Source organism: Tinamus guttatus, unplaced genomic scaffold (genome assembly GCF_059628265.1).
Source record: "Tinamus guttatus ecotype Peru unplaced genomic scaffold, ASM5962826v1 Tinamus_guttatus_pri_ptg000060l, whole genome shotgun sequence".
In the NCBI taxonomy this organism is placed as follows: Eukaryota; Metazoa; Chordata; class Aves; order Tinamiformes; family Tinamidae; genus Tinamus; species Tinamus guttatus.
The window spans coordinates 4,423,054-4,446,541 of NW_028288594.1; the positions used below are offsets into that span (position 1 = coordinate 4,423,054).

Sequence of the window (23,488 nt, forward strand, 5' to 3'; positions counted from 1 at the left end):
GCGGGGCGCCCCCCCGGGGCGCGGCGGGGCGGGGCGGGGCCGCGGCCCTGCGCGGCGGCGGCGGCGGCGGCGGGACCCCTGGCGGCGGCGCGCGGGGCCGGGGGCGCGGGCCCCGCCGGGCGGGGGGATGACGCTGGGGCGGGCTCCATGGCAACCGGATGTAAGCGGCGGCGCTCTAGCCCGCGCCCGGCGCGGCGGAAGCGCGCGCCTCTGTGGCAACGCGGAAGTGCGCGCGGCGGCAGCGGCGGCAGCGGCGCGGCCGGGCCCCGCTCGGCCTCCGTCCCGCGCGGATGGCGGCGGCGGAGACGCTGGTGCGCGGCCTGGCGCGGCTGCTCCAGGACGCGGGTGAGCGGCGGCGCCGGGCGGGCGGGAGGCGGCGGCGCCGGCGGGCGCTCTGCTTCCCTCCTCTCCCCTCTCTCCCGTTGGCTCCGCAGGGGACGAGGTGCTGGCCGGCCGCAGCACGCTCCGGCTGCCCGCCGCCGCCCTGCAGCATCTCACGCGCCTCTTCGAGCAGCACCTGGGCTCGCGCAACCAGGGCCGCGGCTTCGTGGCGCTGCCCTCGCACCCCGCCGACTCGGCCGCGCTGCTGCAGGCGCAGTTCCTCTTCGACGTCCTGCAGAAGACCCGCTCCCTCAAGGTGCGCGGTGCTGCCGGCCCGGGCTGCGCCGCCGCCCGGCGCCTTGCTCGCCAGGGCGCTGAAGGCGGTTCTAGGGGAAGGAGGAACGCGGCCCTTGGGGATTTCGGGGCTTCCCCACAGGTGGTGCGTGGTGTGAGGCTGCACGAGGCTGTACCGGCCGCGGGGCTCCCTAGGAGGGGAGTAGAGGTGAAACAGGCCTGCAAGGGGAAAGGGAAGGAACTCTGTTAATTCCCTTGCTATTACAATTATGTGCATTCCCCTATGCTGGTAATACACAATTATTAGCGCCCAGGCGCTGAGGAGATGCTGTAACTGCAGTCTCAGTCCCTGGTACTGCAGTGCGTTTTACAGTGTTTTCAACAGAAGACTCGTTGTTCAGACATTGCTGGGAGGTTTTAAGAGTGACACGGTAGGGCTGGAGGTCAGTGCAGGGCCTGGGGGCTGCCTGGGCTCCGCAGCCTCCGCATCTGCTCCAGCAGGTCCCAGGAAGGCAAGAGAGCCCAGTCAGGAGGACGTTGCCTCACGTGGGTGTGTTAACCGCATTAGCAGGCTCTTTTTATAACAAACCCTGAAAGAAGGGGAAGCTGCCGTTAACCCTGCAGCAATGGATTTGCCTGGAGGAACTGACCCTTTATATCAGCCTGTCCAGCTTCTTAAAACAGTGCAGGGCGAAGATAGAAGGTGATTAAATTGCCAGGACACAAATCAAGGATGGCCCTGTAATAAACTTTGCTAAAGCTGATCATCGGAGCTCATCATTCCCTACAAACGGCCCTGTTCAATATGCTGCATTAGTGCTGGCAGGCGCCAGTGCCGTGATTCATGGCATGGCTGGAAGCATGGAAGCTGTCATGATGATGAGGCCTGGGGATTGTGTTCTGCACCTGATGAGTCACTTCTACGTGAGCTGAGATGTAGCTGGCAGAGGTGGCCTCTCCACTTGTTCTCTGGTGGCTGCGGTAGGAGCATTAACCGCTTCATTATTCTCTCTGAAGTGCTGTTTATGCAACAACTGTAGAAAGCATAAAAAGACGGATTTAAAGTGAACATGGCCTCACTCTCCTGTGGTGAGAGAGTCTGTGGCTGTACGGCAGAGCGCGGGGAGTGAGTTTTTAGATTCCTCCGTCTCATGTTAACAGTGACTTGGTGGCCAGCTGTTTCCCATTGTATTTGCTTGCGATTTGCCTTATCCAGCCTTCTCCAGTGATATGCGCATGCACCCCTCCCACCACCTTGCTAGTTCAGCTCAGCTGTTTGGCAAACACAGCTCTAGCAGTGAGATGTTTCTCTGCATAGCAGCTTTGTTGGTAGTGGCTGATGGGGAATCCAGCTGTCAGACCTCCTTGTGCACTGAAACCACAGGGTGAAGCCATATGGGCAGGGGAGAAGAAACAGTGCTGTGTGCCTGGCAGTTCTAGGTCTTGTGCTAGGGCAATGAGTCAGTGCTGATGCAAGCAGTTGTGGGGAGAGCCTTTTAGTGAACACCAGAGGTGTAGGGGCCCGTTTATGATGCTGCAACCAGTGCAGCAAGATAGCAGTACTACAGCACAAATGGAGACTTATGCAAAGTTTCTTTCTCTGTTTCTGTAGCTTGTTCATGATCCAAATTGTGTTTTGCAATCTGCTGTGAAGATCTTCCCTTTCAAGTCCCTTCGACATTTGGAAGTAAGTATGGGAGGCGAAATTGGCTTTGAGCCTTGCTGTGTGGCTGCTTCTGCCCGAGCTCTGTGCTTGCAGAACCCCTCTGCTCTTAACAAGTGGTAGCTTTTGTGGCCTTCCTAGAAGGCTAAGTCCAGGCTTCTTCAACCTTTGCTTGCAGCCAAGCCTGGATATGAACAAGGAGTAGAATGGAAGGGCTGCCTGCTGCAGCAGGGAGATGGGTGATCACTTGTGGAGATGGGCAGCTGTTTTCACATTTTAATACTCACATATGTTTTTCTTCCTTTCTTATCTCTGCTGCAGTTGAAGTCTGTCCCTCCACACTGCCTTCGGGGACTGCGATTAGTCTATTCACAGCTGGAATCTCTAACCTGCTGCAAGTGTATCAGTACCTTGGAGGTGAGTGAGGTCTCTGTGGATCCCATGGGGAAAACTGTCGGGATCCTACAACCCTTCAAGCAAGGAAGATGTGGGAGATGACGCTGTTTTATCAGTTGATGCAGTGTATGGCTTCCCCTCTCCCTGCTCTGGGGTACTACTCATGACTCAGTGCTGAAATATCCCTCCTTAGTTCCACAGCTGTGCTCTGATGCTCTGCACCCTTTTGGTGCTTAGGAATTTCTAACTTTTACCAATGTTTGTATCACTTAAAGTGCTTGTTTGATGTGTCAGGCCATTTCCCTATTCACAGATCTGCAGCCAATCGGGGTTTATTTGGTTGTACCTCTTTAATTAGATTTGATAGAGGAATGGTGTTCCCCTGTGTCTCATCTGCACTGGTTCTCGGTGGGGTTTTGAGATGTGAATGCAAGCTCTGACTGTGGAGACCTGCGTAGTGTAGGTTGTGGTGAGGCTCTGGGCACAGAATCTACTGCCTACTGGGGAGGATGGTCCGCTTTGTGGTATCCCCTGTCTGCCAGAGCCTGTGTTGCTTGACCAGAGCTCTGTGCTTTTCATGCTTAAAATTCAGAGTTTACTGATTATAACATATTAGAATAACTGTTGTCACTTGAGTAGAGTGAAAAAGCATCTCCTTTCTAAATATTTGGATGTGGTGGGAGCAGCATGACTAAATACTTGAATTAGTGACTTAAATGTTGTTCCTTCTGAAGGCAAGACAGGGCATAAGGTACAAAATGCCAGCCTTGTTCTCACTAGCAGTTCTCTCTTGTTCATCTGCTGTTGTTGTAACAGCCAGTACTCATCAGGGAATGGCTCCTTGCTTCTTCCTAGGAAATCATTTCAGCATGTGGTGGAGATCTGAGCTGTGCTCTCCCCTGGTTGGAACTGCAGGCTGTCAACTTCAGCCATAACTCAATCACTGCCTTGGATGACTCGCTGGTGAGTGGAGCACAATGGAAGAGAGCAGATGATCATGGCTAGGACCTGGGTGCTCCTTTATTGATGCTGATGGGTCTGGGTGAGAGTGGGCAGCATTCATTTTCATGACCTCTCGCAGCAGGATAGGCTTCCCATGCTGCAGCAGAGACTCTTGTAGGCTCTGATCTTATCTCTTTTCCTCCCTTCAGCAATTACTGAATGTGTTGAGAGTCTTAAACTTGAGTCACAACAAGGTCCAGGACTGTGAGCACTATCTAATGGTAAGTATTTGGGGTTGAGCCCCAGAATGTGTGTATGGAGAGCATGCTACTGAATTGCTCTTTAGCTACGTGCCTGCTAGGTGAGGTATGTCACAAGAGATGGGAGACGTGGCTTAACAGGCATGTGATGTGGAGCTTCTGCTTGTAGCCTTAAGACCATCCTCTGTGTGGCCTCTGCCTCACTGAGGGGGAGCAGAAGGCAACATTCCCTATCTGTTCTGAGACAGGAACTTTTGCTGTATGTATCATTGTCATCTCTTCAGTGTGGCTGAGGCTTCACTGTAACGTGTGCAGTAGGTGAGAATGATGTAGCCAGGACTTGCTATCCAGTTTGTCCAAAGTGCCAGTAACGTTTCCTTCCCGCTTTCAGAAATTGGCTGCCAGTTACTTTAGAAAGGTGGTTGTCTGTCACAGCAGCATGTGTGTGTCTGGAGAACAGTGCTGAAATGCTGTCTGTGCTGGGCTAGATTTGCTTCTTTTGAGAGGAGCTTTGAAATAGCTTGTTTGTTTGTTTATTTTTAATGGAATTAGTGAAGCTCCCAAAACATTATTCACTTCCCTTTCTTTGGAAAGCTGGCTGCTTCTTGTGGTAGCAAGTCCAATCTTTTCCTTGGGCAAAGCATCCTGTCTCTTTCTGTGAAGTTCATGGTGCAGAAGGAAGCTGCTTCTAGGAGATTTTGCAGAGGAGTTAGATCATGTTGAGTGCCTCCAAGCAAACAGCTCCAGATGTAAACATTGACGTTTTACTGCAGAAATAGCCTGGAAACCCCTAAGTGGCGCTGGCGAATCACTTGCTTTTTGTTAGTGCCCATATGTGGAGGATGGAGAGAAAGGTAGTGCCCTGCCTGAGTTCAGGATCAGGGTTTGAGCTAAGGTCTCCATTGATCTGGTGCTGCTCTTCTCTCCGAACAGACCCTTACAGAACTAGAATACCTCAATCTGGCCTATAACTTCCTGTCAAAGGTGCCAAACCTTGGCATCTTCAGCAGATCCAAGCTGGTGACTCTGATCCTGCGCAACAATGAACTTGACAGCATTAATGGTGAGCCCGAGGCGGGGGAGTGCTTCCGAGTGGGAGGTCTTTCCCTCTTCCAGGAGGAACACAGCTTGAAACCTTGGGCCCAGCTATTCTTACTAGCCTTGGAGAGAGGGGCAGGGGGAAGGTTCCTAGGTTATATCTTCTGGCATGCTGGTGGCTTCTTGCTTTGTTTGCAGGGGTGGAACAGCTCGTAAATCTGCAGCACCTGGACGTGGCCTATAACCTGCTAATGGAACATGCTCACTTGGCACCACTGTCCACTTTGCACTGCTTAAAAAAGGTAAGCACGAAGCCTAGCGGGTTGGTAGACCAGAGATGTCATGGTCTGGTGTTGCAAGGTGGAGGCTTTGCTACCTTTGTTGCAGTATTTCTGTATTTTCCTCACCCAGCTGTACTTGGAGGGAAACCCATTATGGTTCCATCAAACCCACCGATCTGCAGCACTTGTATATGTGTCTCCCAGGGCAGCCTCCTCCAATGTGAGTATTGGCTATATGCCTTCCACCCCTGTGGTTGAAGAATTATGGTGTTCCGAAGCACAGTGGCAAATGGTGGGAAAGTACCTTGGAATAAGCTTTTAAAAATGAAGGTTTGGTAGTTTATGCTTAAATTTTAGTGAGATGTTGACCAGGGCAGGCAGAGCTCAGTATCGATTTTGTTTGTTTGTTTTCTTTGTTTGCAAGACCTAAGGTTTTAATCCTTCCTCCCTGTCTATTTCATCAGCTTTGTTTACTGATTGTCCCCAGACTTTGTTCCTGCCAGGTAGCGACTATTTAGCTAGACTTTGCAATCAAGTAATTCACTGACTCAGCCCACCTTGCCAAATTACATACTGCTTTGGCAGGGGTGACCACCTCCTTTTCTCCCCTCATCATTTTGCTCAGAGCCAAGTATCTTTACTGTTTTTCTTGCACTCTGTGCTTCAGTTGGACTTTCGTGGCCTGTTTTTAAATAAATATACCAAAAAGAAAGTGTTTAGCAAGTAAAAGTGCTTGCTTATGGGTGAGAGGTGCTGCAGTGCTGGAATGCACTTCATGTTAGCAGCAAATGCCTAGATTCATCGTCATCAAACCGTATCTTAAAGCAAGGTTTTTTTTTTTTCCCCTTCATTTAGTAGGTTCTTTCCTCTTACTCAACCTGCAAAATCATATTCTAATCATCCTCTGAATACTTCACAAGTTGTCAAAGAGCTCTTATGCCCATCTGCTATGAAACCCAGTGTCCGGGGAGGAAATAGATTGCTTTTCCTGGTCGTTAGGAAAGATTCACTTTGGGACTGCTCTGTAATTTTCATCTGATTGTCCTTAGGGAGCAATAAGGGAGACTTCTTCAATTTAAAAGTTGACAGGAGAGCAGTGTGCTGTTTATAGTGCTTTCAGTCTAGCAAGCAGAGGCTTCCTGAGTTCCAGTAACTGGGAGCCAGGTGGAGTTAAGGCTAGAATTAGGATGTAAGCTTTTAGGTGAAGATGAGTAGTTCTCAAAATAAATAGTATTGCAGTTGGATTTCTGTCATATCCCTTCTGCAAATTAGAAAAGTTTCTGAGACTCCTGAAGTCTGTAAACAGGAAAATCACTGGTTCCTTCTGGCTTTGTATGTTCTTAAGTCAGGTAGCTACAACTGAAGGAGTGATGGATAGGCAGGAATAGGATTTATTGTGGTAGTCTTTGCAGTCTTGTGCAAGGACCATGTGCCAAGAACCCACCCCTGGGATGGTCTCAAGGGGAATAGGAGACTGTAGGTGCTGTCCTGGATAAGTGTTAGCCAGGTGGAATCTGACTGCAAATGGGTCTCTAATTACAGTTCCTCTTGGATGGAGAGCCACTGTCTTCGTCAGACCTAATGGTAAGTACGATACTGTAAAGTGCTTTGTGGGTGGGAAGTCTGACAGGTTTCTCCATCCTCATGTGTCCCACAATCTGTATTGGCTCACTTGCCTATTTGAAGCAAGTCTTTTTGGCTCAGTTGGAACTGATTCCTAGTAATTTTTGGGACTGATCTTGTTCTGTCCTATGAACCGCTGCAGAACTTGGAGCCTTGCATGTTTTCCATTCAGGTGCTATTTGGCACTTAATGCTTGAATTACGTGTTAGCAAAACAAACAGTTGTCTGTTCCCTGTGTATTATTTTTAAGAAAGGCATAGACTGAGATAAGTTGGACCAGTCATGACAAACAACGGAGCCAGGCAGGACTTGTTGTCACCACTTCTATTGAGATGGTGGATGTTTGGGATCATGAGCAGGGAGGTTCTCAGCCCGAGTTGTGACTTGGTTACCTGGCATCATCTTTGGGCTCAGCAGGCAACATTCTCTTGCTTTGGCCTAGCACCTTCCAAAACTTGTGCCAAGTGTGTCACAGTCGATCCACACTTCTACCTCGGAGAAGACTGCCCTGGAGCGCAGCGCTCTGGAGAGTTCCTGTGCCGCAGACCTCAGCGACAGTCAGTCCCCAGCGGAGAATGTGGCTATCAGGCCCCCTCGGAAGAAATGCAAGGTTGGGGTTCTCGTCACGTCTTAACTTCAGATCAGACCTTCTGGGAGAGGAGGGCAGCTCTCTAATGAAGTCCTGTGCTGTGAGGTCTTGTCTGGTACTGCCTGGGTGGTACTGGGTCTCTATGCTGGGGTGTGCTAGGCAGGGGCTTAGCTTAAAATCTGTCTTGAACCACTATAACGGATGTTAAGTTGTTTTTGCACTGAAGCAGCCAAGAATCACTCACCTTTCTGCCTGGCAGAACCTGTATCAAATACTGGTTTTGTTTTTTCTGATGCCTACCAACTATTCTTATCCTGTTGTTTCCAGGGAAAAGTTAAAGTGCGCAGAGCAAGCATTTCGGAGCCCAGTGACACAGATCATGAGTCCCAGGCTCTATCCCTCTCTGCTGGTGAGGCTTGTCTTCTTCCTTGGTAAAACAACAGCTGAACAGCTCACAGTCAGAGGTGTGTGCTTTGGCATAGTTACTGTCTCCATACTTGCAAGATTTTCTCTGTACAGGCCTGGTCCTACAGCACCAGAAGGAGATAAAGCGTATGGACAGCTTCAGAGACCGCTTTGGTGTTGACTGGCTGCAGTACAAGAGACACATGGAGGAGCATGACCAAATACCTGTCATCTGCCATAGCCATTCTGCGGATGAGATCACAGACAGACCTGCTGCAATGGACTTGCTGAATGAGAGCTTTGACCCAGAGCAAGAAAAACCCCAAGCGTTCCAGAAAGAATCCTCTCCTCCATTGGATGATGCCGGGAAGGATGATGCAGAGAAGGGAGAAGAGCCTGACCTACAGGTGGATGTGCCTGTGAGAGGAGAACAAAGAGAAGAGGAGGCAGATGAGCTAATGTTTGGGGAGGAGGAGGAAGAGACGACAGAAGGTAAATGTGTGTGAGGATTTCTTTTTTGTTTTTGTTTTTTTTTCTCTGTTGTACTTAAAGGTTTGAGTGAGAACAGAGGGATCAAATGTAATATCCCTGAAGCTTCATCATACTGCACAGTTCTGTGAGACTTTTAAGGACTTGTGTCAAGTAGACACAGACCTTTGCCAAGGGATGGGAATGCAGTCTTGAGACACCTCCATCTAGGCTGAAACCACTTTTTCTGCCTTGGCTGCTCTGCTTCTGACATGTCCTAAACACTCAGGTATGGCTGCCTCTGTGCTAGCATTTTGCAAGAGGAAGGAGTACTGCTGACATCCCTTGCATCCCTCTTGCAGCTGAAGCAGAGATGTGTTGAGGAGCGAACAGGGAGAATAGGGCTTGCTGGCTGTTGGAGAACCTGCAGTGCTGCCTTCATATAACCCTGCCTTTGAGGGTTGGGTGGAAGTAATGATCCCTAGGGAGAGACAGTCTGGGCCAGAAGGCCTGCTGTGTGCACTGACCTCTGCTTGTCTTGCTTGGTAGTGGACGTTTGCCAACCAGTGCTGGTGAGCCAAATAGAAAGTGAAGGTGACCCAGAGCCAGACTGGATCTTCCTTCGAGTCACAGCTAGGCATGTGATTGAAGTGGAGCTGAAGGCTGCCAGAGTCCTCCACAAGCTTGAGCTGAAGTGCCTGCAGAAAGTGGAGACCTCTGAGATGACCTGGAAGAGGGTGGTGAGTTATGCTTCTGTGTGAGCCTCCGGCATAGTATTCCCTCTATGGACCAAAATTCTGGATGTGGGCTTGTCACTAGTTTTATTCCAAAATTCTGCGTGAAAGAACTATGGCTGGGCTTGTTCCAGCTCCTAGGAATGAGAGACTTCCTGAGAGGAGCCTAAGTCAAGTGAAGGCACCTCCTTCTCATCCATTCCTCAGTGAGATATCCCAGTCTTGGAGGGATCTCTGAGGACTACACTTTTTCTTTTACAGTGCAACACCAAGGTTAGCTCTTGTGTAACTTTCAGAGAGTTACTGATAGCAAAATGGGCAGTTTTCCATCCACTCTAGGTGTGTGCTTTGGTTCTACCAATCCTGATTTGCTTTTGTGTTTTTTAGAAAGGGAATTTAGAGATGGTTTTTTTCTTATGGTAGAATTTTAAGAATATGCTCGGTGCGTGCATGAACTTGATCACAGGCTTTCCTAAAACATTTTTATTCCAAAAGCTCTAAATCACTTTTTTCTTCCTGCCTTTGTACCTGTTGAAAGCTTATGGCATGCTGTTCTTCTGAAATACCTTCTTGACAAGATATGAGACACATTGTTCTGAGCCTTAAAGTTTATAGTTGTCTTCAGCACTTCACACTTTTTTTTTTTTTCCAGTCCCACTTTACCAAGCTCCTAAATACCATAAAGGTTTTTGAGAGGGCTGTTCAAGGTTTACAAGGTTCCTGTGCTCTGGCCGTGTTTCCACCAGTTGCACACAAATATGGTGTGTGTCCTGGATAATGTGCTGTTGTTCTGGAACTGATGTTTCCTGTCTCCTGCAGGACCTGGAACGAGTGTTCCCTGTTCTCACATTACACTTCAGCTACATTCGCAAGGACCGGCAGAAGCGCAAATATGTGGTGCTTGATGACTGCCCGGAGCAGTGTCTGCAGGTGAGGAGGCTAACGGGGAAAGCATGGGGAGGAGGGCAGTGTTTCTGGAAAGTCATTGGGTTCTTGTAGCCACCAGAACCGCTGTTCTCAGAGCACGTGTACATTTGGCCTCCCCTTCCTAGCTGGGCAGCTCGTGTCTGGACTGCATTCTCAGGGTTTATCCTGCTGTGCAAATGACCTGTGGAGGGCTCCATGAGCACAGCCATGGGCAGTGGAGCTTCTAAAGTAGAAAAGGTGCTCTCAGGAAGAAAGCTTTGCAGTTTTCTTCCTTTGGGAAAAGAGGCCTTAAGCTCTACTAGTAAAGCTAATGACCTTGTCTTGCACACATAGGATGTATTTCCTGGGTGCTGCGTGGTGCTCTGGCCTGTGTTGAACCTTCTAGTAGCTGTGCAAAATGCAGATAATCTTGCTGCTTATAGTGATTCTACTGTCAAATCCAAGTATTTTTTTTTCGAGGCACTGTTGTTTAAACACAGTAAAGCAAGCTGCTGCAGAGAAGTTTCAAGCATATGGGACTCTTGATGCCTATAAATATCCAGGTGTAGGACACAACCTACAAACAGATTTGTCTTTGCAGTCAAGTTTGGTGCCTTTGTCCAACTGCTCTCACAGATTAACTATTGTGTCCTGGTGGTCTGGTCCTGCACCCTTGCAGTCTGAAGTGCTGTGATGAGGCATGTGAAAAGACATAATAAAGGCACATCTGACATTAGTAGGACAGTTGTAGTCTACCTGCTAACGCCCTCTTCCCCTGTGTTGCTGCTTCTAGGGTGTGCTTGAAGTGTTGATGCCAGCTCTGGAGGACAATCAGACAAATCAGGTCCAAGAGAAGGCACTTGCAAAGCTCCAGTGCCTGAAATGCAAGCAGGAGTTCTTCCAGTCCCTGGCTTCCTGGCAGCAAGATCCATGTTCTGCAGAGCCTGGAGATGCCAGAAGGCTGGAGACCCTAGCTGCCTCAGACCAAGGTAGGACATAGTCCCCACAGAAGGATGTTACCTGATGCCCAGGCAGGTCTCCTGTGGCAGCTAGGATGCAGAGCATGGCTTGCGTAGGAACTGGAACTCACTGGAATTGAAACATATTGTGGGGTGCCGTCTGACTTGGCACAACTGGATCGGCTCTAGGTATTGGGGAAGAGGTGTTCACTGCCTGCCTGCTAGTAGAAATAAGCTGCTGTCTTACTGTTTAAACAAAAACACTACCCCTCGTGTATGGCCTCAGTTCTGGGAAAATGTAACTGTGCTGGAAAATGGTAGATGGTCCACAAATCTTAGCTTTAGGAGAGGCCTTAAAGGTCCTGTAGTCTCTTGTCCTATGTAAAGTGTGGTCAGTTCTTCTGTACAGAAAGGCCCTTTCTGAAAGGCCTTTGCTGATGGAGGTTTCTGGGGAATCTGTCTCCATTGTTTCAGATAAAAACTTTTGACTGTTAGTCATCAGAAAAGTGCTGCCTCAGCTGAAGTCTCCCTGACTGTAATCTTAAGTCTATTTCTAGTTCTCCCATGCAGATTTTTTTTTCCCCTTTCTTTGTACTCTAGAGCTGTTGCTCTCCCACCCACCCTCTCCAGTCCTGACTTCTCTAGACTAAATAAGCCGAAGTCCCTAGATAATTTGCTTGTCAGTCATATCTCTTACAATCCAGTTATTCTTGCTGGTCTCCTTATACTGCTTCCCATTAGTCCATATTTTCCTTTGGGTGTCTGAAACTAGATGCAGTATTTTGGCTGAGATATTACTAGTGCTAATTAAGCCTCCTTGCTGAGTTTCTTAAAGCTTCTCTGGGTTAAATGTGGAGAATGCCTAACCCTAGCTCTTGGGATGCTGCTGTTTTGAGGAAGTACCTGGGGTTGGAGAACTCTGCAACGAGGGCAGAAGTACTGTCCTGTCAACAGCACTGTCTTCCTCCCCAGGCGCTTTCCTCCCCAGGGTAGTAGAAGTCCCAAGCTTCAGCTAGGAATCTAGAGTGGTGTGAGTGAATGTTGCCTACTTTGAAAGGATGTGGTTTGCAGGGAAGGAAAAAAAAATAAAAAATCATTGCTGGGAGAGAGATGTTCTTGTTTTGGTCTATCCCTGATGAAGTCTTCCACAGATGCTGCAGTGCCTGGTGAACCTATAGCCTGTCCCAGTTGTTGCAGTGACCATGTAGTCATCCTGCCTTCGGAGATGTGCTCCAGTGCGTCCCTGCCGCCTGGACCTGATGGCACAAGTGATGACTTGTCAGAATCTGTTCTGGATGGAGACAGCCAGCAAGAAGGCACAGAGGAAGTACCTGCCTTGACCAGTGAGAGTGGAAAGTTCTACATTGGTGGGGAGGACAGCTCTGAGTTGGACACCAGCAACAGCACCAGGACCCCGGAGCTCTGTGGCGAGCCCGACGGCGGTCTTCATTCTGGTTCAGATGGGGCCTGTGGAAGGAGGCGAGCATGAAAAACAGTGCCTGTTCTTTGATCACACTGACACCAATGACAGCTGCTTGATGGGGAGCTACCGTTACAGTGTCTCTCGTGGGCCACTCCTTCCCAGCTGTCCCTGAACTCTGAGTCCGAGGACACCTGGAATCTCAGCGCTTGTGAGTATGTAGGAGCTGCGTGGGTGGAGGGCTGCTGTGCGCGGCTCGGTGGTGGGCTCTGTCTGCAAGGCCTGCTGCTTAAGGCAGGAAAGGGGGCAGCAAGCACAGGCAGTGGCTTGTGAGCAGGGCACTTGGGGCCCTTCTGTTCCTCCCTTGGGCCTGAAGGCAGGGAAACAGAGTCGGCTCCTAATCAGCACTATACTGCTCAGACTTGGAGCAGGGTGGCTCCCAGAGCAAGGGCCTGCTACCCAGCTGTGGGCATGTGGGGTTCCTGTGATCCTAATGAGGTGCCAGCTGGAGTGCTACCTTTGGAGAAAGCCACAGACAATAGTCCCTATCTTTTTTTCTCTGGCTTAAATGCAATGCAAGGTTAGTGTGTCTGTTGGAGACTCTGGTTCGTAGATCTGCAGCTCCTTGTGTTTGCTCATTGGTCTTCGTGATGACTTGAGATGACAAAAGGTCTCCCAAAGAAGGGCCTGTGTGTGACTGTGAGGGATATTGTATAAGCTTGCAGTCACTGCGAGGTACGCAAAGAGCTTTACATGAAGGGTCTTGGATTTCTGTTGTGGCAGAGGCTGCCTTTGTTTGGGCACATGGCTTATATCCTTAATTTGGAAAGGACCTCTGGATCTCATCTGCTCCAACCCCACAAGTGGCTTTTATTGCCACGTTTTATTAAGACTATGAGCCTGTTGTCTATAGTGGCCTCTCCCAGTCTGTCAAGGCAGCCATGCCTCCAAAGAGGACTCGGAATAGGCCAATGTTTAGGACCACCAAAACATGCTCCATCTTGTGCACTCACAGATGTGTGACACAGGGTCTTGCTTTGCTGCAGATCACAGGACACCAATTTAGTGAATTGAGACCCTGGAAAAGTTCCTGTTGAGGAGAACCTGATGGGTGTAGAATTGTGTGGAGAACAGCTCCCTCCTTGGGTTGGTTGCAGGCTGCGCGTGTGACGTCACTGCTGCCTCCGTGCCTCATTGGCCAGCGTCGGGGCAGGGCTGTGGGCTGCGCGTGTGACGTCACTGCTGCCTCCGTGCCTCATTGGCCAGCGTCGGGGCAGGGCTGCGGGCTGCGCGCATGACCTCAGTATAGGAGGGAGGGAGATTTTGTTCTCGGGTTGCTGGCTGCCTGGTCATTAGCAGGCTGGTACCTGTGGTGGTTGTATAAACGACTCGTTTGTCCAGCTGCGTGTCAAGTACCAGGTAGGTTCCACACCAGTTTTCTTGGTGTCTTTCTTGCTCCCTTTTACCTTGGTGTAACCTGGAGACCAGCTGAAATGAGAAACGTCCTTTTGGTTTGGTGTGGAATTGCCCTTCTGCCACATCTGGAAGCAAAAAAAAATGGTGCTAAGCATTGTGTAACTAAACAGCTGGGCAAAGGTTTAGATGGATTAGACCAAAGCTTTGTGTACCTTAAAGAGCAAGTGTTAAACTGATGGAGTCCCCTCATGTCTCCATGTTGACATCTGTGACCTGAAGAGTCCTAGTTCTGAGCTGCTGTCTTCAGAAGAGACTTGATAGAAGCGAGTGTGCAAAGGGATAGTAGTGCTGCCCCGCTGCCAGTCTGCACGACTGAGCAGCCTCTGGTCGGTGAGGGGAGTGCTGATGCCACCCTTTGCTCTCCTCAGCTGCAAATGGCATTCTGAACACGAGGGACTTCCGCTCTGTGGATCATCGCCTGAAGCTGTACCTGGATATGGAGGTGTTTGAGGAAGACACTGAGGAGTTCCAGTGCTTCCTCAAGGTGAGCTCCTGCAGCACCACCCCTACGTCCTGTGGGCATCCCTGGTCCTTGGCCATCCTTTTAACTGCCCTGTGAGTTCTGCTTTGGAATAGCATCCCAGAGCCTGCAGTTATGAAGGGATCTGACGTGTCTAGGCCATCCCTTTGTGGCTGAGCTGGCAAGGGGCAGGCCAGTACTGTGACTTGCCCTCTGTATGCTGCAGGTAGCCGTGGTGAAGTTTGGTCGACATGGAGAGTTCCTCTCAATCCTGGTTGCTTCTGACCTCAGGATTTATGTGCTGGAAGTTACTGGTGTAATCAGGTGAGGAGAGTGGTGGCAGGTGAGACCTGGAAGCAAGGCTGCAAGTGCTGCGGGGTGCCTGCCTGTGCCAGCCTTGTGCTGGAGCAGTGGTGACATGGAAAAACTCTTCTGGCAAAACCCCTTGGTGCAGTGTGACTTGGGGGAGGAGGGGATGAGGTAACCTACTGCAGCTGATTGCTGTGCCCTGTGGCTAGGGGACAACCTGCAGACTGGCTGAAGAAGAATGACTCTCACTACCTGTCTGACATTTCCCATCTGGAAGTGGGACTGTGCCACCAGAGCTTGCGAATCGAGTTTGAGAACCCAAGAGCCTCCTACAATCTGCTGATCCGGAACCAGAGCTGTTGTGACCAGTTCCTGCAGAGGCTGGCATGTAAGAGTTAGAGCTGTAGCAGAGGGAGGGGAAGGATTTGGAAGATTAGGGGCACACTACAAAGGCAGCAATTAGGATGTATGTTGGCTATCGTCAGCTCGGAGGAAAGTTGGGAGATAACTCCACTGGTGTCATAACTTAGTGTTTGTACGTAGACTAGAGAACTGTCCTGAGCTGCTGCGGTAAAGAGATATCTACCTTTCACCTGTCTTAGATCTCATACAAGAGCTGCCTGCCAAGAACAGGAGTACAGTGAAGGAAATCCCCATTGTGGAGATGAACCCTCAGCATTCTTTATGGTAAGAGAAGCCTCTGAGGAGGTAGAATTTGAGATAGAAAAGAGTATTTGCTTCACCAGCAGTGCCTGGGATGTGTGGGAGCAAAGGAGGAGGCATCACTGCAATGGCATCAAGGCTGCGTTACAGGCTTGAGATAGCTCGCTCAGGTGCCTGCCTCACAGGAGGTGAGCTGCAAAAGTCCATCACACTGAGCAGACAGGATGATTCCAGCTCTCTAAGGAAGGTCCTGGGAAGAATAGAACTCCTTGGTGGTGATGTAGGGCTGACTGGTCCCATGTGAGAAGCATTTGGGTTTTGGTGGCAAGGTGTTGGACAGACAGCATTGAGAGTGACAGCACAGGTAAGAATTTTGCTATAGCATGTGGAAGAGATGGGCCCCTCTCTTCCCCAAGAGGACTGAACAGGGACAAGCTCACAGTGAACAGGATTGATGTCCCACAAAGCTTAGATTGAGAACAGAGTACCTCCTTGGATTACTTGCTCATATCTCTTCCAGGTCTTTGCTGGACTCCAAGACCAAAGACTCCATGGCTGCAAATGACACTTGTTTCTTCTACCTGCTGGCCTATCTGATCCAAGGTACAGGAGATCTCAGTGGCCAACCTCCCCACACCTTATGCTGCCTACTTCCATGCTTGTGTTTTTAGTGTACAGTGTGTGGGAACAGGGCTGGTCCATGGTTCCAGCAGCAAGATGGGGAAGTAAGAGGTTTTTAGTGTTGGGACACGTAGGCTAGTAGCATGCTTGTGCCTGTAAGCGTTGCATCTTCCAGCCCTTCTTGGAATGAAAGACCAGGCTCTAGGGAGCAGCTGGTCATGCACGCCAAGTCTGGAGTTAATTCAAAATGACTGCTGAGAAGCTGATCTAAGGGTGGGTTGTTTTCATGGGATGAGGGAAAAGCGGAGCAGTTATATGCGCATTTGCATATGGAAAACTGAAAGGTGCTGCCTCAGTCTAGGAAAACAGGAGCAGGTACACAGAACCCTAAAAGGCAGGACAGGAGGAGCCCACTGGGGTCCACCCTATCTGTCCCTCTGCTCGCTGAGGGCCAAATGTGCTAGACATGAGGTTTGAGTCTTCAATGAGTAATTCCAATATGATCTTAGCTTGAGACACAGAAAAAGTCATGTAGTTGTTAATCATGTACTGACTTTGTTACTGCACTTGCCGTTTTCTTCCCTGGTGGCCATGGGGGAGGTATGAGAGAACAAGAATTAGAAGGAATCTGTGGGAAGTATGTTTATTGGTCTCCTTAAGTTGTGCAAATAGCCTGTGGGAGGGAGAACTTAATGTATTTCTGTTACTCTCCATTTTTTTCTCCTTTTTTAGAGTATGGTGCTTAAACTAGATACTGTTCCAGCTGAGGCCTCCCTGCCAAATAGGCAGGACTAATTAAACATGCACTCTCTGATACTCCTACTAATTCCCAAGAGTGAGCTGTGACGAGAAAAGCTATGTGTTGATGTAGCGGTTTGTGATCCCCTGTGACCTCAGCCTGTTCTGCTAAGGGCTCCCTATTTCTGTGCAGTTGACTTATTCCCAAGTTGTAGTGCTTTTCATTTGTATCCACTGAAATCAACTGAATGATATTTATGCTCCCTCTAATTCAGCAAAACTATTTTTCTTTCTGCCATACTCATACTTGCTATTAGACTTTATTTGTGCACTCTCTATTGCATCCATCAGACCTGGAGCCAAATTCAGGCCAAAAAAGGTGGCCTTTTAGCTGGAGTTGTTGACTTGATCTCTTAACTAAGTAGTGGTAAAGTGATGATTAAAGGACTTAAGTGTCTTCTGCCTCGCATAGGAACGTTGGCTGGCACAGTGGTCAATGGGTGGTGGTCTTACTGTTTCTTGCTCTAGAAATGAGTTGGAGTAAGCTGGTCAGCGAGGTGCATTCAGCTACCCCGTTCCCCCTCTTCAGTCAGGAACCTGAATAAATTTATTCACTTGGTCATTTGCTGCCAGAAAAGATTTCCCGGGGGGAGTGAGAGTAGGAAGAATGGAAAGCCAGTCTGGTTCTGTGGTGACGTGGACTCTGAGTCTCCTATTCCCTCCTTTTAGGGGCATCTGCTTTCCCTGTGACCCTGCTGAGCACCCGCAGCACGCTCTTTCTGCTGGAGGAGAATCACCAGTGGCAGCTGCAGCCCCCCTTGGGTGTAGATGGTGAAGCAGAACCATCTCCTGAGAGCAACGTCCAGTTGAAGGAGAAGCAACCGATCAGCAGTATTAGCAATGTTGTAACCTATCGCCTCTATCCCTGTGACATCAAGTTGATGCTTTATGATGAGGTAACCACAAGGAGTGTCATGAGGCACATGAGATTGGGGGTGGATCCCAGCGGGCTGGATTGTGCTTAGACTCTCTTCTTGCCAACAGCATTTTGGGGCTGTCATCTTTCATTCTAACCCAATCTTGCACCATAAAGACAGAGGAGCACAGCATATTGCTGCTGTGTAAAAGTCACGCAAGGACACTTTCACAAGTGGCCAGGGAGGGGGAGGTTACTGAGAAACTGAGGAGCCAGCATCTGTGCTGGGGAATAGCAGCTCACGACAGACCGTTGAGGCTGGGCCCTACTCACGCAGTTTTATTTCTTTTCTCCCGGACAGGTCCTGAAGGTGGAGAGCACTTGGCACATCCGCACGGAGTGCCCTGAGCTCCTGGCAGAGCTGGTAGAGTGGATCCGTGGGCCCTGGGAGGAGATGTTCTCCATTGAGCTACGGAAGGCTGTACACGAGGAGCTGGAGTGAACTTGCCAGCTACAGGCAGTCAAGACTTGGAGTCAGGATGCTGCTGTGCTGGCAATGATGCACGTGTGTCTCCCACTCCCATCTGACTTTGCTGTCCTGTGGCCTCTGCTGTACATACTGAGTTCTTGCCCCTAGGCCTTTTTGGTAAGAATGAGGAGAGCACGTGATGGTCCAAGCTTTGCACAGTCACTCACCTGCACTGGGCTGGCCATGGAAGGAGGCTAGGGAGGGTGTCCCTTATAATCCTGCATAAGCTGCATAGAATTGCAACTTGGTGGTGTCTGCTAGTCTCATTCAGGGTAGTAGAGAGTCACTCTGAAGGAAACAAGTCACTGAAGGGAAGAAGGGAGCAGAACCAGGGCATGTTCAGTGGGACACGCAGTGGTACTAGGCAAACAGCAGGCCAGAGGTACTTGGGTACTGGGTTCTTGGAGTAGATGTATTTGCTGCCTCCCCAGCTGCCTCAGAGCAGCTGCCATTATCTGCTGCTATCTTTCCCCTCCCTCTTATCACATCTTCCCCTAAGCTGCCTGCTTCAAGCAGGGGCCTGATTGCACAGAGGAGTAAGGCATGTGGTACTGAGCCCTATGGAGAGCCCTTGGCACCTGTCTGCCTGGCAGGGCATGGCTCAGCCCGCTGCTGTAGTCTTTCACTGTCACTGGGGAGGGAGAAGCTCTCCACGAGCGTGCAGAGCACTCTTGAGCACAGAAGCGTTGCTCGTTGCTTAGGGGTCAGGACCTTGGTGGGCACTGACAGGTGAACGTGAGGCTTAGGCTTTTCTGAGCAGTCCAAAAGCAAGAGTCTCTATTTTAACATGAATTTTACTATTTTCTATTGTAATAAAAGCTTCTATTTATTGAATTGTCGTGTTTTCTTTGCTGCATCTGCTTTAATGTCATGTAAGGTCTATCTTCCTAGTGGCCTCAAGGGCCACATGTACATTCCACAGGATAGGAGCTGTTTTCCCTCCTGTTCAGGGTAGATGCTACTGGGCTGCTAGGCCGCTCTTCTCCACATGTCTGCTTCGCAAACTGCAGTCACGTCTGTGGCTTGAATGCATGAAAAATGCCCAAACAGCATTATACTGACAGCAGGTGCTGGTTTTGTTGTTCTCCTCAGAAGATTGCCCTCAGGTGAGTTCCCTTTGGGCTAAGCCCCAGCAAATTGCTTACTGGCTGCCACGAGGTCCCTAGATAGAGGCATGTCCCCTGTGGGGGCAGTTGCTGTGGTGGATGTGGAGGGGCTAGTGCCTGACCTTGCAGCACTGTGAGTCCTTTGACCCAAGTGTTGTTCAGCTATTTCTAGGAGGCAATTCTGGGGCTGGCAGAGGGTAACAAGGCTGCATTTGGGAGCTGTGGATTTTGACTTGACACAGGAGCAATCCTCTAAAGTCCCAAGCCTGGCCAGAGTTGAGGTTGACCCTCCCTTTAAGTTGGGGCTAATTTAACTGGAGTGTACTGGGGTAGGAAGGCAGGACCTTTGGGTGTGAGAGAGATGAGTGTGATGCCAACCACTGGGATGGAAGGAGGTGCACAAAACCTTGCCAGAACACTTTGCCATGTGTCTTCCTGCTATGTTCCTGCCCCAGATTTGCACCAGTGTGAAGGTTCCTTGCTGTACCAGTTTTTACCTTGTCTCAATCTCCACTTCCCTGAAGTTGAATTTGGGTGACAATTGCAGTTGTCTGGGCTGGGCTTGCTTTGTCACAGGGTCTCTTCCTTCTGTCAGGTGAAGAGTAAGTAGAGATAGAGTAGTATTTCAATGCACTTGAAGTTCTGTGTTGGGGTGAGCAGAAACAGTGCTGCTGCACCAAGACATTGCCACGTAGATGTAATGGCCCAAGTACAGACCTTTACTGATATTTGGCTTTCCTAGAGCAATGTCTCTATCCTGCTGTGAGTATTCAACCCACAGTTTGAGGGCAAGTTTTTTCACTGTTGACTCCTTAATGACAAGACTTCTATCCTGTGTCAAGGTGATCTTGATTTCTCTGAAGGCATGTGTGTTCATATTTTGTTTTCCTCATGGCTGTTTCCTTTGGGCTCCTAATCCTGCAGCTCTGTAGCAGTTTCCAGTGATCTCTCATAACATCAAAAGTTTCCACATATCTAGAGCTGGTCTCTGTCACTTAGGTTTGTTTCAACTAGAAAAGAGCAATGACTGAGCCCCATAGCAGTCTTGCCTTAGTAGATGAGATGTTTTCCTCTCTGCTCCTTCAGCTCAGCTATGCCATCCTCAGAGCCTTGTGAGAGTGTGAAAATCGGTTTCTGTGCTTTGTATTTTAAAGGCCAGCTCACAGTACTATATTAAATTATTTCCTGGAATCCCTTTACTATTAACCTTTTTCCTGTCTCTTGCAGAAGCTGGAGGTTCACACTGGCTGATATTTTTATCTAGTCTTTATAGGCTTGATTGACAGGATCTATACTGTTTTATGGCAGATGTCATAACATATTCAACTTTGTCCCTTCTTCCAAAATGGGCATATGTTTGCTGCTGTCTCTTCGTTTGGTGTGATCTCAAATGTTGAACTGGAGTGAGTTCACTAGAAATGCTGCCAACACCTAGCACTTGGTATGAAGGAAGGAATTCCAGAGAGATGAGACAGTAAAAAATGGTAGGGATTTTTTGTCTTCATCTTACCATTTAAGGAGTTTGTGTAAGTACTGTGTTCCCCTTCCATAACTGCATCTTTCATAAAGGGCAAGATTCAAAACTGGAGTTACCAGATCAGCTCTTCTGTGTTTCTTCTGTGTGTGCTGGTTCCCAGAGACAGCTCAGCTTGTTTTTTCCATCTTGGCCAAGCTGTGCCTTGGTGCTTGCTGCACCTGAGTCTAGGTCCGCACTAAGAGGCCTGGCAAAGGGCTGATTGCCTGTCCGCAGCTGTTCTCAGACCATTCCTGGTTTTTACTAGAGAAGTTACTACTCATATTTTCTTTTGCTCTTTGCCAAGGTCTTTGCCCTCAGTGCCCTGGTCCTGTTAACATTTCCCCTGCTCTTCTGTATTCATCCGACTGCTGAGGGGAAGCTCAGCTTTACCCCATGTGGCCTCCCTGCCTGTTGCTTCTTCATGAAACACTTGCTTTGTTTGCCCTTCGAGTCTGGGTTGTTGCAGATTAACCCCTCTGTGGTTACTCTGTGAGTGTGAGCATACTACTGCGAGTCCTTCATGCTGGACCTAGCAATAGTGTTAACCAGGCTCATTGTACTCACAAGGTGCTTCCCCAACGTGCTCCTCTGCTCCAGCACTGGAGGCAGCCCCAGCTGCCTACTACACTAGCACAAGGACCATGGAGGTCTAGAAGAGCCAGGATTTGTAGAGAGGAGTAATACCCGTTTGGTCAGCTGCAAATGTCTTCTGTCTGTCATAGCTTGGAGTATGTGGTGCTTCATGTTTGACACCATAGACCTTCCCCCCACCTCCTCTCAGTCTCCTTTTCTGGGTGTACGGGTTTCTTGCACTCAACACTGAGCAGGTTTTGTCTGGGTCTCAGCATTTCCCCACCAACATCTGCCTGGAGCAGGTGTCTCTCAAGGTGCCTGGAGCTGGAGCAGCACCAGGGCCTGGGGTGGCCTTGAGACCCTGCCTGCTGGAGCTCTGTGGAGGGCGCCAGCAGGAGGCCTGAGGCAGGTGTGGGCTCATGCTCTCGGCTGCCCGTCACCACAACCCCTGTTCCCCAGGGCTATACTATCCCTGATTGCTTTGCTGTCCAACTCTGGGTGATGAAAATACTTTCTAATGCCTCAGTGATGGGTCTGGCTCCTTCAGTGTTTTCTGCTCTGTTCCCTTCAGTCTACAGCAGTGCTGCCCTGAGCATATATAGCCTCTGGGTTAGCGGCCAGCTCCCTTGTGTTATATCTAGCTGAATTAGCCTTTTTTATAATCAAACTCTGAGACTGGTTGGTCCCTTCTAGCAGAATGTCCCTGCTGGCCTGAAGCTTCAGCCCCTGCAGAAAAGGGCCATGAAGTAGCAAAGGGCACTTGCCTGTCCAACTTCATCCCTTCTCTAGGTGCCAGTGCCCCTTACCCAGCTCACAGAGCGACGGCCCAGGGTGTTTGTGCGAACCCCCTCCCTCTGCACTGCTCTCCATGCCGGCATGGGGAGGCAGCGCAGCCCGTGCAGGCCAGGCCTCAGGGCTATAATGATACTGGGGTGCTAACAGAGTAAGGCACACGGGGCCTGAAGGAGATGCCGACAGGAGGTGGGTGCTGCCTAACCCCTCTGTGGTCCTTGTCTCCTGGCCTTCCCTCTGCCATGGTTTTGCTACAAGGGACAGTCACTGACCTTTGTGCCTCCTCCCAGCACGCGTGCCTTTTCCGTTTATCAGGAGGTTATTAACTAATGGTGGAGCTGTCCTGTATCAGGACAAACAGTCCCTAATAGAGCCATCTGCTCCCTGTCCCAGTGCCAGATGACTTAATCTATATTTGCTGCTAGGGCTCAACCGCTCAAGGATGGGTGCTGCCTGTCTCGGGCCCCGCTCTGGAAGGGTGGAGCGGCCATGCCCTTTCCTCACCCCCCTGCCTGGGCCAGACCAGCAGGCTCCTCTCCTCAGCTGGAGCAAACACACCTGAGGCCACCTGCCCACCATCTGCCACACTGTGACCACCCCCAAGGCAGAGGTAGTTGTAGCAAGGCTGAGCCCGTCCTGCCCTGGAGATTACGGTGACTATCAGCAGCCAGGCTGGGCCCTGTACTCCCCTGGTGGTGCCGTTCTGCCTGAGGCAGCTGTGGACTGGGAGGCTCTCAGAGCTCTCCTTGTCCCACTGAGGCCTTAGGCATCTCCCTGGCACCCTGATATCACAAAGCTAAGGCAGAATCCACAGGTGGGGCCCCACTGAGTGCCCCATCACAGAGTGGAGGCCTGGGAACAGAAGTTCTCCTAATAGCTGGAGCTTTCCTATCCCTTTGCACGCATCTTCCCTCTCCACTCCCTCTCAGACGCTATCTCCCTGATTACCAGCTCCCCTTGCTCCCTCTGTGCTGTGCAGCTGCCCTGCTGTGCTCTGCATGCCACATGCTGGCTCCTGCTCTGCGCTGTGCCCCACAGATTTAATGGGTTGGGACTGGTCCTGGTTTTGTGGTTGGTGACTATGCTCCTGTTTCCTCTGGGGGTAAAAAAAAAAAAAAAAGGCATTTAAGCATTTCTGAGCAAAACCCAAGAAGGCTGTTGATTTTGCAGGTCCTGCCTGCCTGCAATGAGTGCCTTGGTTCCATCAGCCTCAGCTGATGCGGGGGGGATGAGGATGTGTAATGGCCTTCACCCAACTGCCTTCCTTTTCTTGGTCTGCAAGCTCGTGGCTTTGCCCTTTGCCCCAGGGAGAAAGGCTGATGTTGCTGGCCTGTGCTTGGACATTGCGCACTCAAGAGGAGGCTAGACCCTGAGGCAGTGGAGGGGACCTTAGCTGAGGAAAGAGGAGGGCTCTGAAGCTGAGGGCCAGATGGAGGCAAGCACAGGAATGCCTATTATGAGCATCCGGTCTTAACCTCCAAGGACGCCAG

General features: G+C 50.1%; 1 protein-coding gene across 1 annotated transcript; it reads left to right on the top strand.

Annotated features, from left to right (window-relative positions):
* The first annotated feature begins 255 nt into the window (after positions 1-255).
* Positions 256-18,845, top strand: STK11IP (serine/threonine kinase 11 interacting protein). The gene is given in 26 exon segments (XM_088519504.1): positions 256-345; positions 435-637; positions 2,228-2,302; positions 2,600-2,695; positions 3,530-3,637; positions 3,826-3,897; positions 4,810-4,939; positions 5,113-5,216; positions 5,326-5,415; positions 6,738-6,779; positions 7,261-7,428; positions 7,735-7,816; positions 7,927-8,304; positions 8,830-9,020; positions 9,834-9,944; positions 10,714-10,909; positions 12,031-12,364; positions 12,366-12,451; positions 12,454-12,510; positions 14,144-14,259; positions 14,462-14,559; positions 14,754-14,932; positions 15,147-15,231; positions 15,728-15,810; positions 17,296-17,522; positions 17,844-18,845. Coding segments are annotated over 26 exon segments (3,507 nt in total). The 5' UTR covers positions 256-290; the 3' UTR covers positions 17,985-18,845.
* The last annotated feature ends 4,643 nt before the right edge of the window (positions 18,846-23,488 follow it).